General features: G+C 39.5%; 1 protein-coding gene across 1 annotated transcript in view; it reads left to right on the top strand.

Annotated features, from left to right (window-relative positions):
* The first annotated feature begins 1,513 nt into the window (after positions 1 to 1,513).
* LOC306884916 (KH domain-containing, RNA-binding, signal transduction-associated protein 3-like) overlaps positions 1,514 to 23,690 on the top strand; it is a 140,205-nt gene continuing 118,028 nt past the window's right edge. Inside the window, exon 1 of the mRNA XM_079441155.1 lies at positions 1,514 to 1,986. Within this exon, the coding sequence (XP_079297281.1) occupies positions 1,896 to 1,986 (91 nt within the window). The 5' untranslated portion in view covers positions 1,514 to 1,895. The remainder of the gene's footprint in view (positions 1,987 to 23,690) is intronic.

Raw genomic sequence — 23,690 nt, 5'->3', positions numbered from 1 at the left:
GGGTCTATTGCTCCCCAGTGAAATACTGGCAGCATCTCTTTCCTGTGTTCATTTTTTTCATATTACCCATGCATGACCTCATCAGTAAGTTCTGAGCTACCATTTTAAAGATATGTCTTGCTCTTGAGTTAAGTTTAACCCTCTCCAGGCTATCTGTGGAGGCCAGGCATTACAGTAAAACAGCCCCCCCCCCCCCTACATTTCAGCTGTTCATTAAAAAAAAAAATCTTAATTTGGGAATGTCTCTGTTGCAGCTACCAGCCATGTGGAATGCTGCTGCGTTTTGACATGGAAGCAGAGTATCACTGCGGTTGGTAAGCCTGCAGTCACGAGACCTTTGGCCCTACTTAGGTATTAATGTTGTGGGTTACACAGATGTATGTGTGTTTGTTATATTTTATGTGGTCTGTGTATAGCTATATCTTTTGGCTCATGAATCATTGTGCTCTCTCTGTGTCTGTGCAGGTATGCACAAATCTTCTTTTGCACTGGTAACACTTGAAATTATAGTTTCTTTTTGGAACAGCTGTGTTCACCTCTTTTCTGAACTGTTACACATTTTAAAATCTTTTCACAGAAGTATAGCGGGTAAGTAAGAAATAAGAGAGACTCCAGATAGACGTTAAAATCTGCCAAAATCAACCCAAGGTCTTTTAGTATAAGGCCTCTTCCCAAGATATTGCAAATCACTACTTACTCAGTTATTATTAGTTAAATTAGCTATTCATTGTTTTTGTTCATTCTTAATAAGAACTGATTACATTTAAAAGAATATAGAATGGTTCTCGCTGCTTTAGATTCCATTGAAGGTTCTTGAACATGCATTCCTCTGCTGATGCAGACCGAACATCATACTAAAATGGTGTACTAAAACCATACAGTGCAACAATCCAATTAGTCGCATAGGTGAATAAAATACACCCAGCTTGGCCAATATTGTCCAAATCCCAAATAAATGAGCCAGTTCCTATTGGTCAGTCAAAATCACTTTTGATTCAGTCCCTGACTGAACAGTTGAAGGTTATTACTTTCGTAATTTCAGTCTCCAAATGAAACTGAGAACTGTTGAACTTGTTGACTTATGCTGACTGATTTATGTGTAATCATTTTGCACATAAATGCTTTGTTGGTATTCTGTAATTTTATATATATATTATGTTAGTCATCTCTAAAGGACCCCGAAGTCATGAATTCTGTAAACACCATTTGAATTCTGAATTTATCTCATTGGCAACAGACTGATATGGAGGTTAAATGCCATAACAAATGCTTTCCCATAAATTTCTTCCATAAAACTAAAAAAGAATCGTTAATGGAACCGATGAGGACGAGAAATATTAAAACTGATTCTGAACTAGAATCACAAACATCAAGATTCCTTCCGATTCCCATATCTAATCATCACATTGGCGAGAAACTGCAGCACCTCGGACAATTCCACACCCGCCCCGCCCTCAAGGGATGACTGACATCTGGGTATCCGATATCTCACCGAACGGCACCAGCTACATCCAATCATCTGAGGATCTGGGACTTGAAGTCGTTGCCCGTGGATACAACAGGGGGAGCTTCAAAGCGGTTCTTTACAGTTGAGAGCGGCAGTCTGACTGGAGGACTCTGACTGGACGGAGGCATCGGCGAATTTCCTGCAGATGGGCTAAAGGCGAACCATCTGGGAAGCGCAAGGACAATAGTTATCACCATCGCACCTAAAGGAAAAAAAGCAAACTCCACATTATCTTGTAGATGCTCACCGGCCGCTGATAGAATCACTGGGTTCTTTTCCTTACGACTGGTGCGCGTCTTGTCTGGGTTTCTTTAGGACAACATCAGGATCTTACATTTTTCCTCTTTCAACTGACAAGATTTTTGTCGGACAAAACGCACTGGGCGAGATGGATAACGAAAAGTACTTGCCAGAACTGATGGCGGAGAAGGATTCTCTGGACCCGTCCTTCCAGCACTCATTGCGGCTTCTTGATCAAGGTAAGTCCCGCTGTCTGCTGTCAAACTATTCGGACACACCTCTTAAATTCTTGTGCACGATGTTGCGTGTTTGTTTCGCGCTGTCACTGGTTGAAAGACTAAGTAAGGAGATGATGATGATCCGTTTATTTAGTTGTCCCATTGTTGCCCAATTATCTTATTGTAACATATTCCAACATACTATAAATACATGTATGTGAATTGTGGCAAGCCGTATTAATAAGAAATAATTTTACTTTAATTCGAGTAATAGCGACTAGAATTTTTATCAGTAAAAGTATAAATTCTTTAAACACTAGTTCACGTTTCAGTAGTGTCGAGCTATTTTATCAGCTTATCCATTGCATACTAGTACTTAGTACTATCCCATTTATTGCTGGTAACAAACTGCAACCCCCCCAATATTTGCTAGTATCTTTTCAAGTTTTTCGAGTACTAGTTAAATACTCATCACACCCTTTCAGTAGACACTACTGTGTGCCCATTGTTTCTAGAATTGAACTGTAAAGTATCCATTTAGACTACTATTACATATCACAAGTGAAATAAAATGTAACTAGAAATGTTAATAGTGACAGCTTGGATAAATTCTAGTGTCTCCTATACTAGTAATAGTCACATATTACTAAATGCACATATCATTAATAGTGTCTAATTGAATATAACCTACACTAGTTGCTACTGGAAGTACTATCGTATCTAATTACTAGTAAAACTGAAGAACTGTCACTAATGAATCACTTTCTTGCCATTTCAAGCAAGTGACAGAAATGAATACTACTTAGAGAAATAATGTTAAAACTTTGAACCTGCTTATTGGTATACATTAAAATGAGATAAAATGGTGTTTGCCAGAAGGTGTTGAACTTCATCCTACTTCTGCTTCTTTAAACACTGTATGTGCAAATGTAGGTTAGATATGTTAGATAGTTATTTTCTGTTCTATGTGAGAATTAAGCATTTTTATTTCTCAAGAGCATGGGCTCATTCGCGCTTCTCCGAAGAAGCAGAGCAGATTTGAGTCCAGAGAGAGTGAAGACTCATTAATTAATCCGTTTTAAGAGTGCTGCGCAGAACCAATATTTCTGATAACGAATGTAGCAGGTGCAGTTATTCCCATCTCTGGATTGGATATAAAACTAATGGGGCTCTCAGGCAAATTGACATCGAATGGAATGTGTGTTTAAATTGCAGGGCATTTCATCCAGTTATTTGTTTTTGAATGTTGTTTTGGCATTTACATTCAAATGATTTGTTTTTAAGACAACCAATCTTCCTTGTCTGCTTATCTATATGAACAGCTTGAGGCAAGTTTGAAGGTTTGGTTTGAAAGTTGGTTTGCAAAGACTGGTCATATTCAAAATATTGATGTAGCATGTATCCTGTAGCAAGAAAGTAGGGGAAAATTGCATTCTGTCTTATAACATTTTGAATCCTACCTGTTAAAACAGTTTGGCACATAGCTGTCATTGATTTGCACTCCATCTCTTTCTCTCATCCGATTGCTCTCAGTTGCAGTGTTGCTATTTGAGGCAATGTGCACCTCGTCATGCGATCCACTGAAAACATTTCCCTGGATTCAATGGGCAGAATCAGCTGTAGGATCTCCAACTAAAACCACAGAGCTTTAAATGTGGTGTACCAGTGCGAAAGAGAGTCCGTTTGCAGCTTTAGGCATGGTGCAGACATTCTTCAATTAAATCTGCTCTTATGCAATAGAATGTGTTTCCTGGCTGTTACTCTTGAGTTCACTTTGCCCAAGGGAGTGACTGAAGGTCTAAGAGCTCTAACACACTAAGGCATACGTGGTCTGATAATAAGCTGCAGCATCAGTATAACATGGAGCATGTTCTTTTTGAGCAACTATTTATATATTAATGGGGAATGGGATTTAGGCTCTTGTTTGAGCATAATTTCTTAAAGTAATAGTCAAAAGTCATTATTTACTCACCTTCATGTTGGTACAAAACCACATGCTGTGTATTTGTGTAACTGACGTTTTTAAATTTTAAATTTTTATACTGCAATTGTAAGGTGACCACAGATGTCAAGTTCCAAAAAACAAAACCACAGTAAAACAAGCAAATACTACAAAAGTAGTCCAGCTAAATCATTTTGTGCTCCACAGGAAGAAGAAGAAGAAAAAAAAACTATAGCATATTGTTTTGTAACTGGGAGGTACGTTTTGGGTGAACAAATTCTTTAAGGGTGCAACGACTGAGAGTGTATGTGCAGGGAACAGTGTAAAATTGAATTCAGAAATGTGTCTGAAGAGACTACAAAGTTTCACCTTTTAGAAGTGGAATGATGCTTTTTCCTATGCAATATCAAAAAAAAAAAAAAAGGTTAAAAAGTGGTCATTCCACTCTAACTTTTCAACTCATGGTTTGGGGTTGTGGCTAAACTCATGTATGTCATCAGACAGCAAGCCTGTCTTGCTTCTCAGAAAAAGCTATGTGTCTCCACATCAACATGCCACGGAGGAAGATATTCAGACGAGTTCTGTCGCCAGATTTCTGCAGAGACCGGTAGGGTTTGGCGTGAAAACGTCAGTATTTCTGTCAGAGCGAAGAGCTGGGGCTATGAGAAGCGTAGCGGATAACACATTTTTCACACTTTCACACTCAGCATTTTTCTGCCTTATCACTCCATCTCGCTCCTTTTCTCTTTAAGAAATTGGAAGGCCTTTTAGCAGCATGATATCTCGTAGTGAGAAGCATGCTGACAGAGGGACAGAGTTTAAACCTCTTTTCAGTTTCTGGACAGTTTCGCTCAAAGCAATGAAAATGAGGGAGAGAGAGAGAGAGCGAGAGAGAGAGAGAGAGAGAGAGAGAAACTGAGCAAGCTGGAAAGAAAGAGACTGCTTCATAAGTGTATTTGCTCGTTTATTAAGAAAGATGTAATTTGCAAGTAATTAGCTAACATCTATGAATGTTTTATTGGCAGAAATCAGCTTAGGCGTCCTGGGGTTTGGAGATGTTTGTGTGGCAGCCAAATCTTGATTAAAAACTTGCCGCTCTTATCTCCAGTATACTACAGATGGCTCATGATGCCATGTCGAGTAGCTCTCATCTTAGAATCCTTAACAAAATTATGTAATTGGCAGGAAAAAACTTAATAGAAGAGAAAGAAAATTTACATACAAATACACATTCGCACATACATAGGTGTTCACACTGTTTGGCGTGATACACAGGCCTCTAAACAAATCTTTACTGTCTGGAAACAGATGCAGTGGGAGTTTCATTAAACCAGCGCACACCAACAGTCACCAAACTCCCAAATCCCACACAATCTTTTTGCTTACTTGCTTTAGAAAGGCCTTTCTTATTAGCACGTGAGGCTCTAATTAGGTATTGTGTAATTATGCTCCATTAAATTAAAAACTGATCCATAATTGTACCTTAGAAAAGTAAAATAAATGTTCCAGTAAAGACTTAGACCACATACCTGAGTTTACTTTTAGTAGCAATGTGTATAATATTCTAGCATATGGAAAGCATTTTATTTGTATTTTTTAAAGATGGTTGTGCATATATTGTCAGTATTGGTATTACTTAAAGTACATCACAACTAATAATTTCTGTCAGTGTCATTATTGTATTGCATATGAAGTGCACTAAATGCCTCTGAGATTTAGTCGTGTCACTTGAAAATGGCAGCTACTAGAGGTTGCTTCTACATTAATTGAACTATAGAAAATTAAATGAAAGTGTACACATATCCAATACAAGTACAAATGCATTAAAATGAAACCGATGCAATTTTGTGAGGAAAAATGTAGTGTAGTAGTGTATTGGAGTTTTGCATTGGTAGAAATTTAGCTTTACATAGGGGTCAATATTTAAATGGTTTGCATGATTACGTTAATCTCTAATGGTTTATTCTGCAAGCGTGTAAATTACAATATTTCATTATATTATAGTAGATGGTTTATCAGGGACAGATTGTTTGCAGTGGCCTCTTCAACATTCTGAGTTCACCAAATGAGATGATTGGAAGTGCCAGTGGATCACTTTCCCCATTACACACCATCTTGGTTTTACAATTTTTATATCCTAACTGCCATTTACCCATGGGGAAGAAGAAAAAGAGTGAGTGATGAGAAAAAGAGCAAATCCTTTAGCCCATGTATGCTGTATAATAATAATAATAATAATAATACATTTTATTCGTAACGCACTTTATATTACAACAAAATTCCAAAGTGATGCAATATAAAAACATAGAAAAAATAAAAAACCCTTGTTGAAGAAGAGAGAAACAAATGCTTGTGGAAATTCCCAAAGCACAGCATGTACTGTGTTAGATGGTCTGTAAGATTCATTTAAGATTCAGGAAGAGACATTGATTCTTGCTATGATACAGAGAGAGAGAGAGATCTGTAAAAAAAAAAAAAATGTTTCTGTCCTCTGGTCCGTGGCTATATGCCGGCTTAGAAAACCACCCACCAGCAAACAGAAAGAGTGTCTGGCAGTGCATCAAATGCCTTGTGAACGGAGATAGATGGAGACCGTTAGAGAGATAAATTACGAAGAGAATGACACTTGATTGAGATAATCATCACTGTCTCGCATACGCCCCGGGCACGTTAATATATTATCATGTGCGTACATGAATAGCTGTTGCTGTGAGTTTCTGATCTGAGATCAGGTCAGTTGGTGCTAATATTATAGTACTGGAGAAGATAGGATAAAGAAGACAGATCTGGGCTCAGTTTTAAAGTATAAATGCTCACTGGCAGATTGAACAGATCTTTAAAATATGTTTTTAATTATTCAGGGTTATGTTACATCTCTTACCTATAATTCTATGAGCAATCTTATTATGTCTGTGCATGTCTGTATGACAACATTACTTCAACATACTGTAGATACCAAAGTTGGTACCAAAGTACCAGTACTTTTGACAATATTACATCAGAAGGATAAAAACAATGGTGTCTCCACTACAAATGAATGCAAAGCAAACTAGAGAAATGCAAACGGACAGAATGCTTTAGTGTTTTCTTTGCATAAATCCGTTTTCTCAAACATTCATATCCTTGTAACGAGCTGGCTTAAAAACATCCATAATTTCTTTATCTTGCTGTTCTTTTTATTTTTCTTGTTTTGGTCTGTCACTAGTTGATCCTGCTTAGGCAGTTAATGACAAGTACTTATTGCAGGATGTCTTTTCACTGAAAGAATTTGACATTCACTTTTCCTCTGTGTGAAGTGAGAACTGTTTCCTGAGAGACTTGAATTGTTCCTCATAAAATCTAATGACTGCTCGTTAACTGCAGTCAACAACACATATTGATTTTACCCTTAACATCTGATTAAGGTTCCTAGTTATGTCAAAGAAATGACTATCCTGTGTAATTTACTGTGAGCTCTGGTTTATGTCCCAGCATTGTGCTGGGTGATCATCTCCAAGGGACCAATAATATTTAATGGTGAAGTATGTCATTTCCTCCACCATTAGCAGCACCAAAGCAGGTTTGCACAAAAGTTTTTCATCTTCCTTTGCTTAGTCCCACCTCAAACTCAAGCCAATGTCCAATCTCCTTTAACAGACTGCAGTTTCATATCATGCCGCTTGCAGTGCAGAAATGGCACACTTCACCTTTAACGACCAAATAAATCAGTTTAAGAATCATGAATCGGGTTTACAGGACTTTTATGAGAGGGAGTAACCAGTGCGTGTCAGGTGTGACATTGTTTTCAGAATCTATTTTACGTTTGTATTTACTAAAATGCAATAGATGTTTGCGCGTCACCTCAGATTACGCCATTCCGATCTCAAGCCGCAGTTATTCTGCGGCTCCTCTACAGGTGTAATCATCTCCAGCGGGCCTTGCGTGATGGGATGGATGATTTTAAAGCATTCTCATCCCCCATAAAACGCAGCGGTGTGGAAAACGTGCCACGCTTCTCATTTTCTGTATGAGGGCAGAAAAAAGCGGCGTCTTTTTGTGTCTGCGTTTGTCAGTCTCGGCAGTTTCCACGTGGGGGCTTTCTCAGGTCAGCTCGAAAAACAAATGAGCCTGGAATCTCAGACGCCGAGCACTGATTCGACACCACGGGTCAGGGATAATGAGCCGGAGCGTGTAGCTGTGAAATACCGTCTCTGCGTGTTTGAGGAAGAGAGGCGCTCCGTTCCCCCTCCCTTCCTTTATGCCTTGCCCTTGAGAACTGGAAATCTGTAACGTGATATGTAGTCTTACCAAACAACCTGTGGTGACCAATAATCCCCCTCGACTGCAGAATTGCCATAGGCTGCTGAGAGAGAACCTAATTCTGTTCGGTTCACCCAAAAAAATTAAATCCTGTCTTCATACACTCCCATGTAGTCCGAAACTAATCAAACTTTTTCTAAATCTATTTTGAAGGATAGATTCAAAGCTGTTTCCCACACATTGAATGCGTATTGAGGCTATGTACATTACTGTTTGAAAGTCAATTGATCATGTAAAGACATTTATAATACAAAAGATTTCCACTTCAAAAAAAAATGTTCTTTTGAACTTTGAAAAAACCCTGGAAGAAAATGTATCATGGTTTCCTTGGAAATATGAAGCATCAAAACTGTTTTCAACATTTCCTTGACCGGCAAATCAGCATATTTGAATTATTTCTGAAGGATCATGTGAAATTGAAGAGTGGAATAATGATGCTAAAATTCTGCTTTGCTATCACAGGAATAGATTACATTTTAAAATATATTCAAACAGAAAAGAGTTATATTAAATTGTGATAATATTTCAGAATATTACTGTTTTAACTATATTTTTAATCAAATAAAAGAAGCCTTGTGGTCAGGTGATCATGAGTGATGACTTTCAAAAACATAAAAAAAAAAAACAAACCGATCCACCCCAAAATTTTGGGCTGCATATAGCAACAAAAAAATTGAAATTGAATAAATTTAAAATAATAAAAAAAAATCATATACTTTGCATAGAAATTTGGCTTGTTAGTTTCAGTTTTGGGACATGAAAATCAGTAACATTTGGTGATTTTGTACTTTCAGCTCTGTTTAATTTTACTATGTTTAAATCCATTCTGCAAATTTACCCCCAAAATCCACACAGTCTGCGGATTCCGTCTGGGTTGATTTAGGGCTTGAGAAGACTTAATTCAGTCACATGATGACACAGTTTTCATTTTTGGTTGATCTGTTCCTTTAAATAATGCACTCGCTCTGTATTTGCAGTTTTAAGACAGATGTGACATGGGTTTGGTACAGCTAAATGATCGCAATCTGTGCTCAGGAGTGTTTGGTACATGAGAGAGCTCACGGTGAGGCTGTCTGGCAAACCTTCAACCCACGGCACTCTAATGTTAATCTAGGCCACCAATCCACCCCTGTGGTGCTCCCATCCTCATTTATACAGTATTAATCTTTTACCGCTGCAGGACGTTAATGCATCGCTCAGAAGAGCAAGGGACAGTACAACAGCAGCCCTGGATAACAGAGGATTAGAGAGACACTGAGAGAGAGAGACTCTGTTAATCAGTATGTCTTTGTGCTCCAGGCTACAGTTTGAATAAGGCTGCACTCCTCAGTGGGGAGAAAGTTATTTATGAAGGACTGCCACCAAATTAAATTTCAAAAGGCAGGGAGAAGGCAATAGGAGATCGAAATGGAAGGATGAAATTTGAATTGTAATGGGTGAAAAAATAGGAGGAGGGCAAACAAGCAAGACAGATAAGAAACAAATAAAGCTGGAATGAAAGATAGATGAGAAATAGAATATGATAGTATGTGATATCTTGTGTTTACTGTGCGGCGGAGGATGGCTCTCAGATACAGACGGTGCGGCGGAGACTCTTTTGGATCTGGATCTATCTGGCAGTGGGGCTAGATTCGTTGGACTCTCTGGGTATCACTGGAAGGCGGGACGCGCATGAGTGTGATTTCAGAGAGATCTGCGATCTTCACACTTCAAAAGGTGTTTTTTGTCTCTTTTCACAGCACAGGGTGTTTCTCAGATCCAGATGCTTTCACTGGGAAGCTAAAAATCTCCTGCAGTACTCACAGTATGAGTGTGATTGTGTGTGCTGAGATAAAGTGTACATTACATCGACCTATCTTTATGTGAATTTTGGGGTATCACAATAAAAAACGCTGGAAGGAAGTGCAAAGATGTGCATTTATTCAAACAAATTCCATAAGAAACCTATGCGCTCTATTGAGTTGGAGCTTTTTTTAATCTGATATGAGGACATGCATGTGAACTATGATGCAAACACTTTTATCGAATAAATGTGCATCAAAGTCACATGCCTCAACAGATCATGTGATTGGTCAGCTGAACTAACCAGCACAAATGTTATTTTACTGATTTTGAAATGCCTGAGCCTAAGTCTGTCATCAAAATGATTTGGTCTCTGAGACTAACAACTGTCTCTGTTGGTACTCTGCTCCAATTTCCCAGGAAGTGACGATTTATATCTCTTCAACACATGATGAACTCATGATCGTCAATTTTTGCTGAACGTAGAGGGTTTAAGTAAGTATTTTATATACTACTTTATATTGCTTTTATTTTTTTTTAATTGTTCTATTATTCTTGTTTTCCAAATCTAAAAAAAAAAATATCAGTGTAATGCATTACCTTTGACAGCATGCATTTAAAAAAAAGTAAATAATAATAATAATAAAATTGAGCGTAAATCGAACAATTTCTTAATAGTTTGACTTTAAAACTAGGGGAAAAATACCAATGGGATATAACTTAATTTGAGAGATATTTGCGGAAATCAAATAAGTTGATATTTTATAAGATATTTGGACTTTTTTACTGTAAAATGAGACAAATACCAGTGAATACTTTTTGGGGCATGTTCTGCTCGAGGAATCCAATGTATTTTAACAATGAAGGTGATGAAAGTGTAAATTTGTTTTATGCTTCTTTCTGTCTAATCAGATGAGGAAAGTGTCAGGATAAGATAACACTTGTAGTGGTGAAGGAAGGGCCTTGAAAAGTCAAACCTCTCTGTCTGTCTGTCTCCTACACTACTCTCAGCACATTACTGAATAACTTGTCTTTCTACAAAAGCCTGAAAATCCACTTAAGTTTCATTTACTGATATCCTGTTTCTTCGCCACTGTGCTATTAAGATCTATGCCCCTCCATAACCCGGTGAGATCCTCACTTTTCCCCATTATACCCAATAACAGTGTGTGTGTGTGATGTCGTTCCTCTTGTGGATGAGGGTCTAAAAGCTCTGTGAGAGAAGCTTTATGCTGTTATTTTTTTTTATACAGCCATGCAAAGAGGAGAGGAGCTTCCTCTGTCCATTTCCAATGGCTCCTACGGGTCTGGTTTGCTCTGCCATGAAAACATGATTACGAGGCATTTTTCCTCTTTATAACATGGTCAATAAAATCCAAAATAATTATTGCCACAATTATACACTTAAATTGTTGGGCCCCATGCTGATGCAACACTTTTAAATTCTAATCAATTATTGGTAATCCAAATTTTCTCATAGTTTGCAAGGGTCCATTATTATAAGTTTTTGGAATATAGAGTTTTCTCCAGAAGTCCACTTATAATGTCAAGCTTTCTTGCACCAAAAGTTTGAATTTTAGTTTTGCTTGTCCATCATGCACCAGCGCTCTGACCCTGTATATTGAACCGGCTATTTTTGTTATCACACCTGAGGATTTCTGTTTTATGACTAACAGCTATGCAGTTGGTAAATACTGAATATGTGCTGATGTGAATCATGGGCAGTCATGCAATAAATGGATAGTTCACCCAAAAATAAAAAATCTGTAATTTGCTCACTTTCAAGTTGTTCCAAACCTTTATGACTATCTTCTGTTTAACACACCAGAAGGTCTAAAGAATGATGATAACCAAACTGTTGACAGCAGCCATTTACTTCCGTGGTATTTTATTATAATTTTTTTCATACTATGGAAGTCAATGGCTACCAGTTTGGTTACCAACATTCTTTAAAATACCTTCCTTTATGTTTTACAAAAGAAAGAAACCTATACAGGTTTGGAACAACTTGAGGGTGAGGAAATGACAGATTTTTTATTTTTTGGGTGAATTATCCATTTAATGAGCTTGTGGTTGATATCATTTCTGGATGAGTAAATTTTGCAGTATAGTTTTCATAAAAGTTTTCACTGGATCAGGGAGGGTGCTTTACATTGTGCACATGTTGCATAGGACATCAAATCATATTTCAAAAGAGTAAGGAAAAATTCCTTTTTACATGATACAAACCTTTCATGCAAAGACATTCTTCCTTTTTTCCCCTCTTCCACTGTGAAGCTATACTTCTCCTCTAGTGCTTACTGTATGTGTGTATATAGAGTTGAATAAAGCACACTACTTTTTTGTAGAGGCACATTTAGTCTCACATTGCTTCCTTTTGTGACGATTTTGAAAATTAATAGTACTTTTGAAGTTGTAGTGCATTAATGTTTTTCATACTGTAATAGTGTAGCTTTTCCAGGTATCCTGTTTTTCAGTGGGTTTGTATTGATACAAAACTCATGTTTGTGTTAAACCTTTGTTATTATTTCTTTTTTTTTTTTTTATGAAAAACTGTTGTTCATATTGTTTTTAATTTGGTTATACAGTGGGGCAAATAAGTATTTGATACACTGCCGATTTTCCAAGTTTTCCCACTTGAAACAAAGAATGGAGAGATCTGTAATTTTCATCGTAGGTACACCTCAACTGTGAGAGACAGAATATAAAAAAAATCCAGAAAATCACATTGTATGATTTTTAAATAATTAATTTCCATTTCATTGCATTAAATAAGTATTTGATACAATAGAAAAATAGAACTTAATATTTGGTACAGGAACCTTTGTTTACAATTACAGAGGTCGGACGTTTCCTGTAGTTCTTGACCAGGTTTGCACATGCTGCAGCAGGGATTTTGGCCCACATATTTGGGTTCAGGTCTGAAGACTGGCTAGGCCACTCCGGGACCTTGAAATGCTTCTTACGGAGCCACTCCTTAGTTGCCCTTGCTGTGTGTTTGGGGTCATTGTCATGCTGGAAGACCCAGCCACGACCCATCTTCAGTGCTCTTACTGAGGGAAGGAGGTTGTTGCCCAAAATCTCGTGATACATGGCCCCATCCATCCTCCCCTCAATACGATGCAGTCGTCCTGTCCCCTTTGCAGAAAAGCACCCCCAAAGCATGATGTTTCCACCCCCATGCTTCACGGTTGAGATGGTGTTCTTGGGATTGTGCTCATCCTTCTTCCTCCAAACACAGCGAGTGGAGTTTATACCAAAAAGTTCTATTTTGGTCTCATCTGACCAAATGACCTTCTCCCATGCCTCCTCTGCATCATCCAGATGGTCTTTGGCAAACTTCAGACGGGCCTGGACATGTGCTGGCTGGGCAGGGGGACCTTGCGCGTGCTGCAGGATTTTAATCCATGACGGTGTAGTGTGTTACTAATGGTAACCGTTGAGACTGTGGTCCCAGCTCTCTTCAGGTCATTGACCAGGTCCTCCCGTGTAGTTCTAGGCTGATCCCTCACCTTTCTCAGGATCATTGTTACTCCACGAGGCAAGATCTTGCATGGAGCCCCAGTCCGAGGGAGATTGACAGTCATCTTGAATTTCTTTCATTTTCTAATAATTGCGCCAACAGTTCTTGCCTTCTCACCAAGCTGTTTGCCTAGTCGTGTAGCCCATCCCAGCCTTGTGCAGGTCTACAATTTTGTCCCTAGTGTCCTTAAGCCCGGCTCACACTGTGCGATTTTGCCCACGATTTGGTCGTCTGAGACAAATTTTGAAAATCCTAAAATCCTAAAAGATTCCTATAATCCTAGGCTAAAATCGGTTGTCTAGATCGTTGGTTTGACATGTTCACCGACAGCCGATTAATGGCCGTTACGATAAATTTTTTCCTCCGATTAAATTCTGGCAGTGTCAGAAGATTTCAGACACTTTCCTGCAGTGTGACATCTCCTACGACGACCGTCAAACCAAGAACCAATAGGAGCACTGAACTTGATGACGCAATTAGCGCGACAACTTCAAACCATTCATTATTTGTAAAAACAATATATGTACAAAGTAAAGTTTACTTAAAGTTTATTTATTAAGGGGCAGGATGTTTAAACTCGAATAACAAAATTACCTCAAGTTCGCTCTGTAGAACTGGAAGTCCATAAAGTCCTCTTTTGCCCAGCCATGACTTGCTCCATACACGTCGTCTTTTTCGTTTTTGTTTTTTTTAACATCAAGGCATGTAATTAATAAAACTAACACTACACGCTGCTGTTGTTTGCTAGCTACCATTATAGCGAGAGAAAGCGAGTCACGTATTGATGACGTAAAACTCCGGACAAGTCTTCTTGAGTACGTCCGTTTTTGTCGCGTCTTGACTGTCGTACAGTCTGACATTAAGACAACTGAGATCCTACAGTCTGACATGGGGATCATGTTGGTACAGTGTGACAAGCAACAATCGCAAAAGACTATTAAAAATCGCACAGTGTGAGCCCGGCTTTAGACAGCTCTTTGGTCTTGCCCATAATGGAGAGGTTGGAGTCTGATTGATTGAGTGTGTGAACAGGTGTCTTTTATACAGGTAATGAGTTCAAATAGGTGCAATTAATACAGGTAATGCGTGGAGGATAGGAGGGCTTCTTAAAGACAAACTAACAGGTCTGTGAGAGCCAGAATTCTTGCTGGTTTGTAGGTGAACAAATACTTATTTCATGCAATAAATTGGAAATGAATTATTCAAAAATCATACAATGTGATTTTCTGGATTTTTAAAAAAATATTCTGTCTCTCACAGTTGAGGTGTACCTACGATGAAAATTACAGATCTCTCCATTCTTTGTAAGTGGGAAAACTTGAAAAATCGCCAATGTATCAAATACTTATTTGCCCCACTGTACATATTAAGGTTTTAGGACAAAATGCCTCACTCATTCTGTTTATTCATCCTGAAATAGGCTTTATAGTTGAAAGTCTGGCTATGCGAGATTTATATAATGCTTATCTGTTTATTAAATTGATAGTGTCTTATTCCATCCATTATTATATTAAACCCGAAATGAAAGCTTTCTGTTAATTTTAGTCACGTATAGCCCTTTCCACCATAAATATTGTTTTATAGCAGTTTTACAGAGGATTGTTCCTTACAAACCCCCCAGAGCGAGCTAAAGGCGACAGTGGTGAGTAGAAAGATCACAAATAAAAGTATGTGAGGACACGAAAATAAGTTGCAAGTGAGCTTACATAAATAGTTTTTATTCCCTCACAATACTATGCACTATTTCTATTTCTAACTGTCAAGACCCAACTGTCAATAGAATGAAGTCTTAAGCTTTCCAGTTATTCTTTAGGAAGCCGAAGGAAACAGTGAAGCAGTTTCTTCTACACTTTTTCCCTCTCTGAAACTTGATTTTGAAAGCCACTGGACTACGGTATAAATTTAGGGCCAATACTGAAGTACCAGAGGCTTGTATCATGCTGAATTTTGGTATCGATCCAACCCTACTACTGTATTCTGCTGTTCGCTTTGTCTGTAATACCACGTACAACTTGGCAGTGAAAGCTCACCAGTCTTTTTCGCAGTGGGAGAGACCGAGAGAAAGGTCTCTTATATGAGTTGACATAACCAGCAGACAGATGATCATTTTGTCTTAAAGGTCACAGAACGTACTAAACGGCAGCAAGCAGTATTATTGGAGCAGCTGATCGTATTTTATTCTCATTCGCCCACTGGCTCTTCATTTGTATTTTATGGCGTGTATTGCTGTCTTCAATTTATTGAGGCTGTTTCAATCTTTACCTCCCTGCCTGACTCTCCAGGTTCATTTTCTCTCGCTCTCCTTCTCTCTTTTTAATGAAACCCTTCTTGTTCCTCATGCTGTTTACTATTGTTCTCCATTCAAGCCGTTTGAGTCCTGACCTGCTGTTGGACTTGGTGCTCGTTAAGGTTGGCACAGGCACCCGGGTCTTTTGGTTCGTTACATCTCTGACCCATGAGCAAGTTTGAGCGGTGTAGCTCATTAAAGACAGTGCTTCGCGCTCATGCACCCCCTCCGCTCCTCAACGGTTTGCTTTTCTCGCCTGGAAACTTTTCACGGCCGGCAGTCTGTTCTTTGCTCGCTCTTTCACTCCTGCTTTTGTCTGAAGATTAGATTAGATTAGATTCAACTTTATTGTCATTGCACATGTAAGGTACAGGGCAACGAAATGCAGTTAGCATCTAACCAGAAGTGCAATAAGCAGAGGTACAGGATATACAGTGCCTACAATATGTTACATATGTACAGAATATACAGATAAGGCAGTAGTACTATGGACATAATTTACAAATTTTTAAATACTATCAGTATGATATACAGATGGGTGATATGAACATACTATACAGATGGATTGTACAGTAAATGTATGTACACTATGAGCAAAAACTATGAATATAATTACAAATGGATATGAATAAGCTATACATTAAGGTATATAAATACTAGTGCAATGAACACTGAAAGTGCATAGAAATAAAAATTTCCAGTGCATAGTACTCAGTGTGTGGATGTTTTTTTTGTTTTTGTTTTTTAACCGATTTTAATGATGGGGAGGGGTGAAGAGTTTGTGGTGGTGTGTGAGGGGGGTATCATTGGGCAGAGTTTAGTAGGGAAACAGCTGTAGGGAAAAAGCTGTTCCTGAGTCTGCTTGTCCTTGATCGGAGGCTCCTGAAGCGCCTCCCAGAAGGCAGTAAGTTAAACAGTCTATGGTCAGGGTGAGAAGAGTCCTTAAGAATGCCGCGAGCTCGACGTAAACAGCGTTTTCTCTGGACGTCCTCAATGGCAGGAAGTGGTGTCCCTGTGATGCGTTGGGCGGTTTTCACCACCCTCTGCAGTGCCTTGCGGTCAGCAACTGTGCAGTTCCCATACCAGACTGTGATGCAGTTGGTCAGGATGCTTTCAATTGCACACCGGTAGAAGTTCCGCTGGATGATTGGAGACAGGTGGTTCTTCTTCAGTGTCCTAAGGAAGAAGAGCCGTTGGTGAGCCTTCTTGACTAGGCTGGATGTGTTGGTGGTCCAGGTCAGGTCCTCCGAGATGTAGGTTCCCAGGAACTTGAAGCTGGAGACACGTTCAACAACCATCCCGTTAATGTGGATGGGGTCATGCGTTCCACTTTTCTTCTTCCTGAAGTCCACAATAAGTTCCTTTGTCTTGCTGGTGTTGAGGAGCAGGTTATTGTCAGCGCACCATGCAGCCAGGTGCTGTACCTCCTCCCTGTAGGCAGTCTCATCGTTGTCTCTGATGAGGCCAATCACTGTGGTGTCGTCAGCAAACTTGATGATGGAGTTGGATCCATGCACAGGCCTGCAGTCATGGGTGTAGAGGGAGTAGAGGAACGGGCTCAGCACACAGCCCTGTGGTACGCCGGTGTTGAGTGTGATGGTGGTGGAGCAGGTGTGGCCTGACCTAACATGCTGAGGTCTGTTGGTCAGAAAGTCCATAATCCAGCTACAGAGGGAGGTGTTAACACCGAAGTCTCCAAGTTTAGTGATCAGCTTGGAGGGAATGACGGTGTTGAATGCTGAGCTGAAATCAACAAACAACATCCGTGCATAAGTGTTGTTATTATCCAGGTGTGTGAGTACCGAGTGCAGTACTGTGCATACTGCATCCTCAGTGCTCCTATTGCTACGGTAGGCAAATTGGTGTGGGTCCAGTGTGGGTGGGAGGCAGTTCTTGAGGTGTGCCAGGACCAGTCGCTCAAAGCACTTCATTACAATGGGTGTGAGTGCTACGGGGCGGTAGTCATTCAGGCACGTCGGGGAGGAGTGTTTCGGCACTGGCACAATGGATGTGGCCTTAAAGCATGTTGGCACAGTTGCTTGGGTGAGGGACAGGTTGAAAATGTCTGTGAAGACCTCTGTGAGCTGCTCTGCACATATCCTGAGCACACGTCCAGGAATGCCGTCAGGGCCAGCGGCCTTGCATGCATTGATCCGGCTCAATGCTGTGCAGACATCTGTGGAGGTGAGTTTGAGGGTCTGATGGTCTCCTGAGAGTGTGATCTTGGTGGCTGTCTCCTTGTTGTTATTCTCAAAGCGAGCATAAATGTAATTTAGCTCATCAAGGAAGGAGACGTCTGTGACCGTTGGAGTGGAGTTGCATGGCTTGTAGTCACTGATGACCTGGATGCTCTGCCACATGCGCTGGGGGTCAGAGTTGGAAAAATGCTCCTCTACCTTTAGCTTGTAGCAGTGCTTGGCCTTCTTGATGCCCCTCTTCAGGTTAGCCCTGGATATGCTGTAGGCCTGAGCGTCATCTGATCTGAAAGCAGTGTTGCGGGCTTTCAGCAGGAGCCGCACTTCCTTGTTCATCCATGGCTTCTGATTAGGGTACGTTGTGATCTGTTTCTCTGTTGTAACACTGTCAATGGAGGTATTGATGTAATCCAGTACAGAGGTGGTATAGATGTCAATGTCCGTGTGAGAGCCACTGGCAGCCTGGGAAGCAAACATACTCCAGTCCGTGTGTTGAAATTTGTCCTGAAGTACAGACTCTGCTCCCATTGGCCACACTTTGATGGTCTTCACTGATGGCTTCACACGGTTGATGAGGGGTGAATACTTGGGGGTGAGAAACAAAGAAAGGTGATCAGACTGTCCCAGGTGGGGGAGGGGAGTCGCGATGTAAGCTCCTGCGATGTTTGTGTAAACATGATCCAAAGTTTTTTCTCCTCTAGTGTGGCAGGAGACATGCTGATGGAATTTGGGGAGCACTGTCTTTAAGTTGGAGTGATTAAAATCACCCGCAACAATAAATGCAGCTTCCGGGTGTACAGTCTGTTGTTTACTAATGGCCGCATGCAGTTCGTTCATAGCAAGCTTGGCATTAGCATCCGGGGGAATATAGGCTGCAGTTATGATGGTGGAAGTGAACTCCCGCGGCAGATAGAAAGGTCTACACTTAACCATGAGAAACTCTAGGTTAGGTGAGCAGTGTTTTCCAACAGTGTCAGAGTTCGTACACCAAGCTTTGTTCACATAAATGCACAATCCTCCACCTCTGGTCTTGCCGGAGTCATCTGCCGTTCTATCTGCTCGGAGCGTGTAGCGTCCGGATAGATCAATAGCATTATTTGGTATGTCGCTATGTAGCCATGTTTCAGTGAAAACCATGACATTGCAGTCCAACAGTTTCTTACTATGGGTTATGCGAAGTCGTATTTCATCCATTTTGTTCACCAATGACCGCACATTAGCGAGGAAAATGCTGGGTAAAGAGAGCCGGTGCGGTGTTAGCTTTAGCTTAGCTCTTAGTCCTCCGCGCTTCCCCCGCCTTTGTTTACGATCTCGGCGCCGCCTGTGAGCACTTCCGCCCGGCCGAGCAGAGTGCGTAGCCTTGGGTGTTCTGGAGATCTCCGGGATGAGTCGATGATTGGTTATAAAACTGTTGGAAAAGTGCAGACCGATATCCAAAAGCTCCTGTCGGGTGTATGATGTTAAGGCAAAGCTGTTCAGTGAGAACAGACCCGAGATGAGCAGGAAAAATACTGCAAAATTGCAAAAACTGGAGAGACGCTGAGCCTCGCGATGTGTTCGCGCCGCCATCTTGGTCACAAAAATCTTGGTCACTGAAAGCCCATTAGCTGAGATGTCTTGGTGGTGCTGAAGCCAGCGAGGGTTTTCAGACGGGTTGCTGAGTTAAGGTGAATTAAAACCACCTGCACAAAACCCCAGACTTGCAATTATACTCAATGTGTGTGTGTGTGTGTGTGTGTGTGTGTTTTAATCAAAAAATGGCAGTTGACCACCATTATGGGCTTTTCAGTATGTGATCACTGTTGAATTGATGTGTGTGTTAACTGTTGTACACTATTTTATGCTATTTATTAATATTTGAATTATAAATAAGTTTTCCATTGATGTATGGTTTGTTATGATAGGACAATATTTGTCAGAGATACAACTATTTGAGTATCTGGAATCTGAGGGTGCAAAATAATCAAAATATTGAGAAAATCACCTTTAAAGTTGTCCAAATGAAGTTCTTAGCAATGCATATTTTTAAGCAAAAATTAAGTTTTGATATATTTACAGTAGGACATTTACAAAATATATTCATGGAACATGATCTGTATTTAATGTCCTAATGACTTACTGATTTTGTGGTCTAGGGATTATACTATATAATATTGCGTTCCCCAGTGAAAATAGTCTCATCTGAGTCAGAATAGAAATACACACAGATCAAGGTCTGTGAACTGAAGACATATATTGTTGGATTTTGAGGTGAGAAGACAACAGATATATTTATTTATTTTTTAATACCATGTAGAACTTGGCAGTGAAAGCTCACTAGTCTTTCGCAGTGGGGGGAGACTGAGAGAAAGGTCTCTTATATCAGTTGACATAACTAGCAGACAGATGATCATTTTGTCTTTATAGGTATTGGCTTTAAAGTATAAAGTGATTTTTTTTAAATATAGTTTTAGTCTTGAAGACATCCTTTCTGAAATGATCATTCGTTCTGACATTCGTTTATTGATGATAAGTGGTATCCGGATCTTGCTTTCCAAGCTGCGATTAGAAAAGAACTGACAATTTCCATTGATTAAGCCTGAAGTGTCGCATCTCTCTCTCTGGAGACATGATTATGATTATCCTGCAGACGCTGCAGTACATACATGCAGCCCAAAGCTCCTGTGAGAGCGATGTAAGTGAGAGGTTGCTGAGATAAGGGAGATAGATGCCATCCTGGTTATAGATCTGTGGTTTAGAAGTGTTGAGACACTGGTTCTAATTGCAGTGGAAGTGTGATTTCACTTTGCTGAGGTAGTGGAGAGAACAGAAGGTTTTTGGACAGTAGAAAAAAGATGTTACATTGAAATAACACAAAAACTTTAGTGGCCTTTCTCCCACTTCTGTGAGTCTCATTTGGCCAGGCAAGTATGATTTTTTCTAAATTCTTTCTTTATGAAAACAGATTTGGAGAAATTCAGCATTACATCACTTGCTCTCCAATGGATCCTCTGCAGTGAATGGGTGCCGTCAGAATGAGAGTCCAAACAGCTGATAAAAAAAACACAATCCACACGACTCCAGTCCATCAATTAACATCTTGTGAAGTCAATAGCTGCGTGTTTGTAAGAAACAAGTCCATCATTAACTTATTTTTAAACTTTAAACTGTCGATTCCAGCCAAAATACTATAGTGCATAACACTTCCTCCTGTGAAAAAGACCATCATCTGTTGTCTTCTCACCTCAAAATCCAACAATATATGTCTTCAGTTCACAGACCTTGATCTGTGTGTATTTCTATTCTGACTCACTGGGGAACGCAATATTATATAGTATAATAAATATAATATAATAAAACCACTCTATCCATAATTTTAATGTCTCTTAATGTCTTATCTTAATGTCTCAGTGACAGTAGTATTTTTTTAAACAAACAAGCAGCTTTTCACTTCACAAAGCATTAATTGACTGACTGGAGATGTGATGTTTTTATCAGCTGTTTGGACTCTCATTCTGATGGCACACATTCACTGCATTGCTGAGCAAGTGATGTAAAATATGCCTATATTTTGAACTTTGTTAGTGATTCTTTCCTAAGTATCTTCGAATCTGATTAGCAACATAGGCGTTTCAGCTGAAATGATGGATACTCTTTTAACTAAAATCAGAGCAAATGTAGAAATATTTAAGTATATATTTTGAATATGGAAGTTTTTTGCTTTGTCGCCAAGCCCTTCACTACTGCGGTGGGTAACATATTGAATGTTGGATGTGTGTATAGTTACTTATTTAGTTTGCAAGATGGTAGTTATATCAAATCTTCTCTGTGTTAGATGCTGTTGGAAACAGGAGATGGCTGCGATAGGAGACAGAGAAAGTTTATGTGTGTGTGTGTTGTCTTTGTTCTTCCTTCAGTAGAATCAGATAAGGGTTTCAGAGAGGAGATACGAAAGCCATTCGAGCTCATTTTACACATCCAGACACATGAGCCCAATCCACAGTGAGACACAAACACTCAGGAAGATTGAGTGTCTGGCCTCAGCCGAAGAACGGATCAAAGATTCAGTCCCGCATCTCAGATCGAGAGAAGGAAACGAGGGCCAGACGGATGAGCGTGAACCCTGTTTTGTGGCTGTGAGAGATTGAGGGAAAAAGAAGGGACGAAAAAGGGAAAAAAAGGACAATTCGGCTCCACGGGTGAACTCATTATGAGAAATCAACGAGGCACAGAAATGCTCTTTTATCAAACTCTGACACCTATAAACAGGACAACAACTCACTGGGATAATGTTGTAATGAGAGGTGTGCGAGTGAGAGAGTGTTTATGTTGCACCCTAATAGTCTGTTTGTTGAAAAGTAACACTTAGAGTCCACCGACGGGGTGCCACAGTCCCTTTAAAACACAATGTAAGCTGATCCGATAAAGAATGGATGGAGCTTTTTATATTTTTAGCTGTATGGATTATTAGTCATTGTTTTCAATGCACAGCGTAGATGAAAAGCTCTTTTGAGATGGGGTATTTGCTAGATTTGTAAAGAAAATTCAGGGCAAAGTAATATGTTTAATTGATTTAGATTATTTATTCAGACATATATCCGTGCATACTGCAAGACATACTCTTGTAAAATTAGATTGCTTGACTGTGCACAATTGCAATTAACATTTGAAGTTTGGTGTAATACACAATACCAATAACAATATCATTAAACTTTTGGTGTATTATACAATTTGCCATATGTTTTATTGAGACACTACATTTAAAGGTTTAGGGTCAGTACAATTTTCATTTATTTTTTGAAGATATTAATACTTTTTTTTAAAGCGTTACTTCACCCCAAAATGAAAATTGTGTCATTAATCACTTACCTCCATGTCGTTCCAAACCCATGAAAGCTTTGTTCGTCTTCGGAACACAATTTAAGATATTTTGGATGAAAACCGGGAGGCTTGTGACTGTCCCATTGACTGCCAAGTAAATAACACTGTCAAGGCCCAGAAAAGTATGAAAGACATCGTCAAAATAGTCCATCTGCCATCAGTGGTTCAATCTGAATTTTATGAAGTGACAAGAACACTTTTTGAATGCAAAGAAACGACTTTATTCAACAATTTGTCTCCTCTGCGTCACCATAGTGGCATTTTGGAGAATATCCGCTCGACGCAAACAGCATATGCTGTTCTGTGTCAGCCTCACCACACAGATATGCTGTTTTCATTCAAATCGAAGCATAAATAAACTTAGAAAATGTATCCATGTGGCGCAGCTGACACAGAACACCGTTCACAGTTTGCGTCCAGCGGATATTCTCCAAAATGGCACTGCGGTGACGCAGAGGAGAGAAATTGTTGAATAAAGTAGAAATTTTTATTTTCTTTGCGTACAAAAAGTATGCGTATTGTAGAAAAAGTATTGCGTTCCGAAGACAAACAAAGCTTTACGGGTTTGGAACAACATGGGGATAAGTGATTAATGACACAATTTTCATTTTGGGGTGGAGTAAGCCTTTAAGCAAAGATGCATTAAATTGATCAAACGTGACAGTACAGACATTTGCAATGTTCTAAATCATTTTTAATTTCAAGTGAATGCTGTTCTTCTGAACTTCTTTTTCAGGAAAGAATCCTGAATAAAAGCATCACGGTTTCCAGCACAACTGTTTTCAACATTGATAATAATAATGAATGTTTCTTGAGCAGCAAATTAGCTGTTTAGAA

The sequence above is a fragment of the Barbus barbus genome, assembly GCF_936440315.1.
Source record: "Barbus barbus genome assembly, chromosome: 19".
Lineage (NCBI taxonomy): Eukaryota > Metazoa > Chordata > Actinopteri > Cypriniformes > Cyprinidae > Barbus > Barbus barbus.
This window is presented reverse-complemented; position numbering and strand designations above follow the sequence as displayed.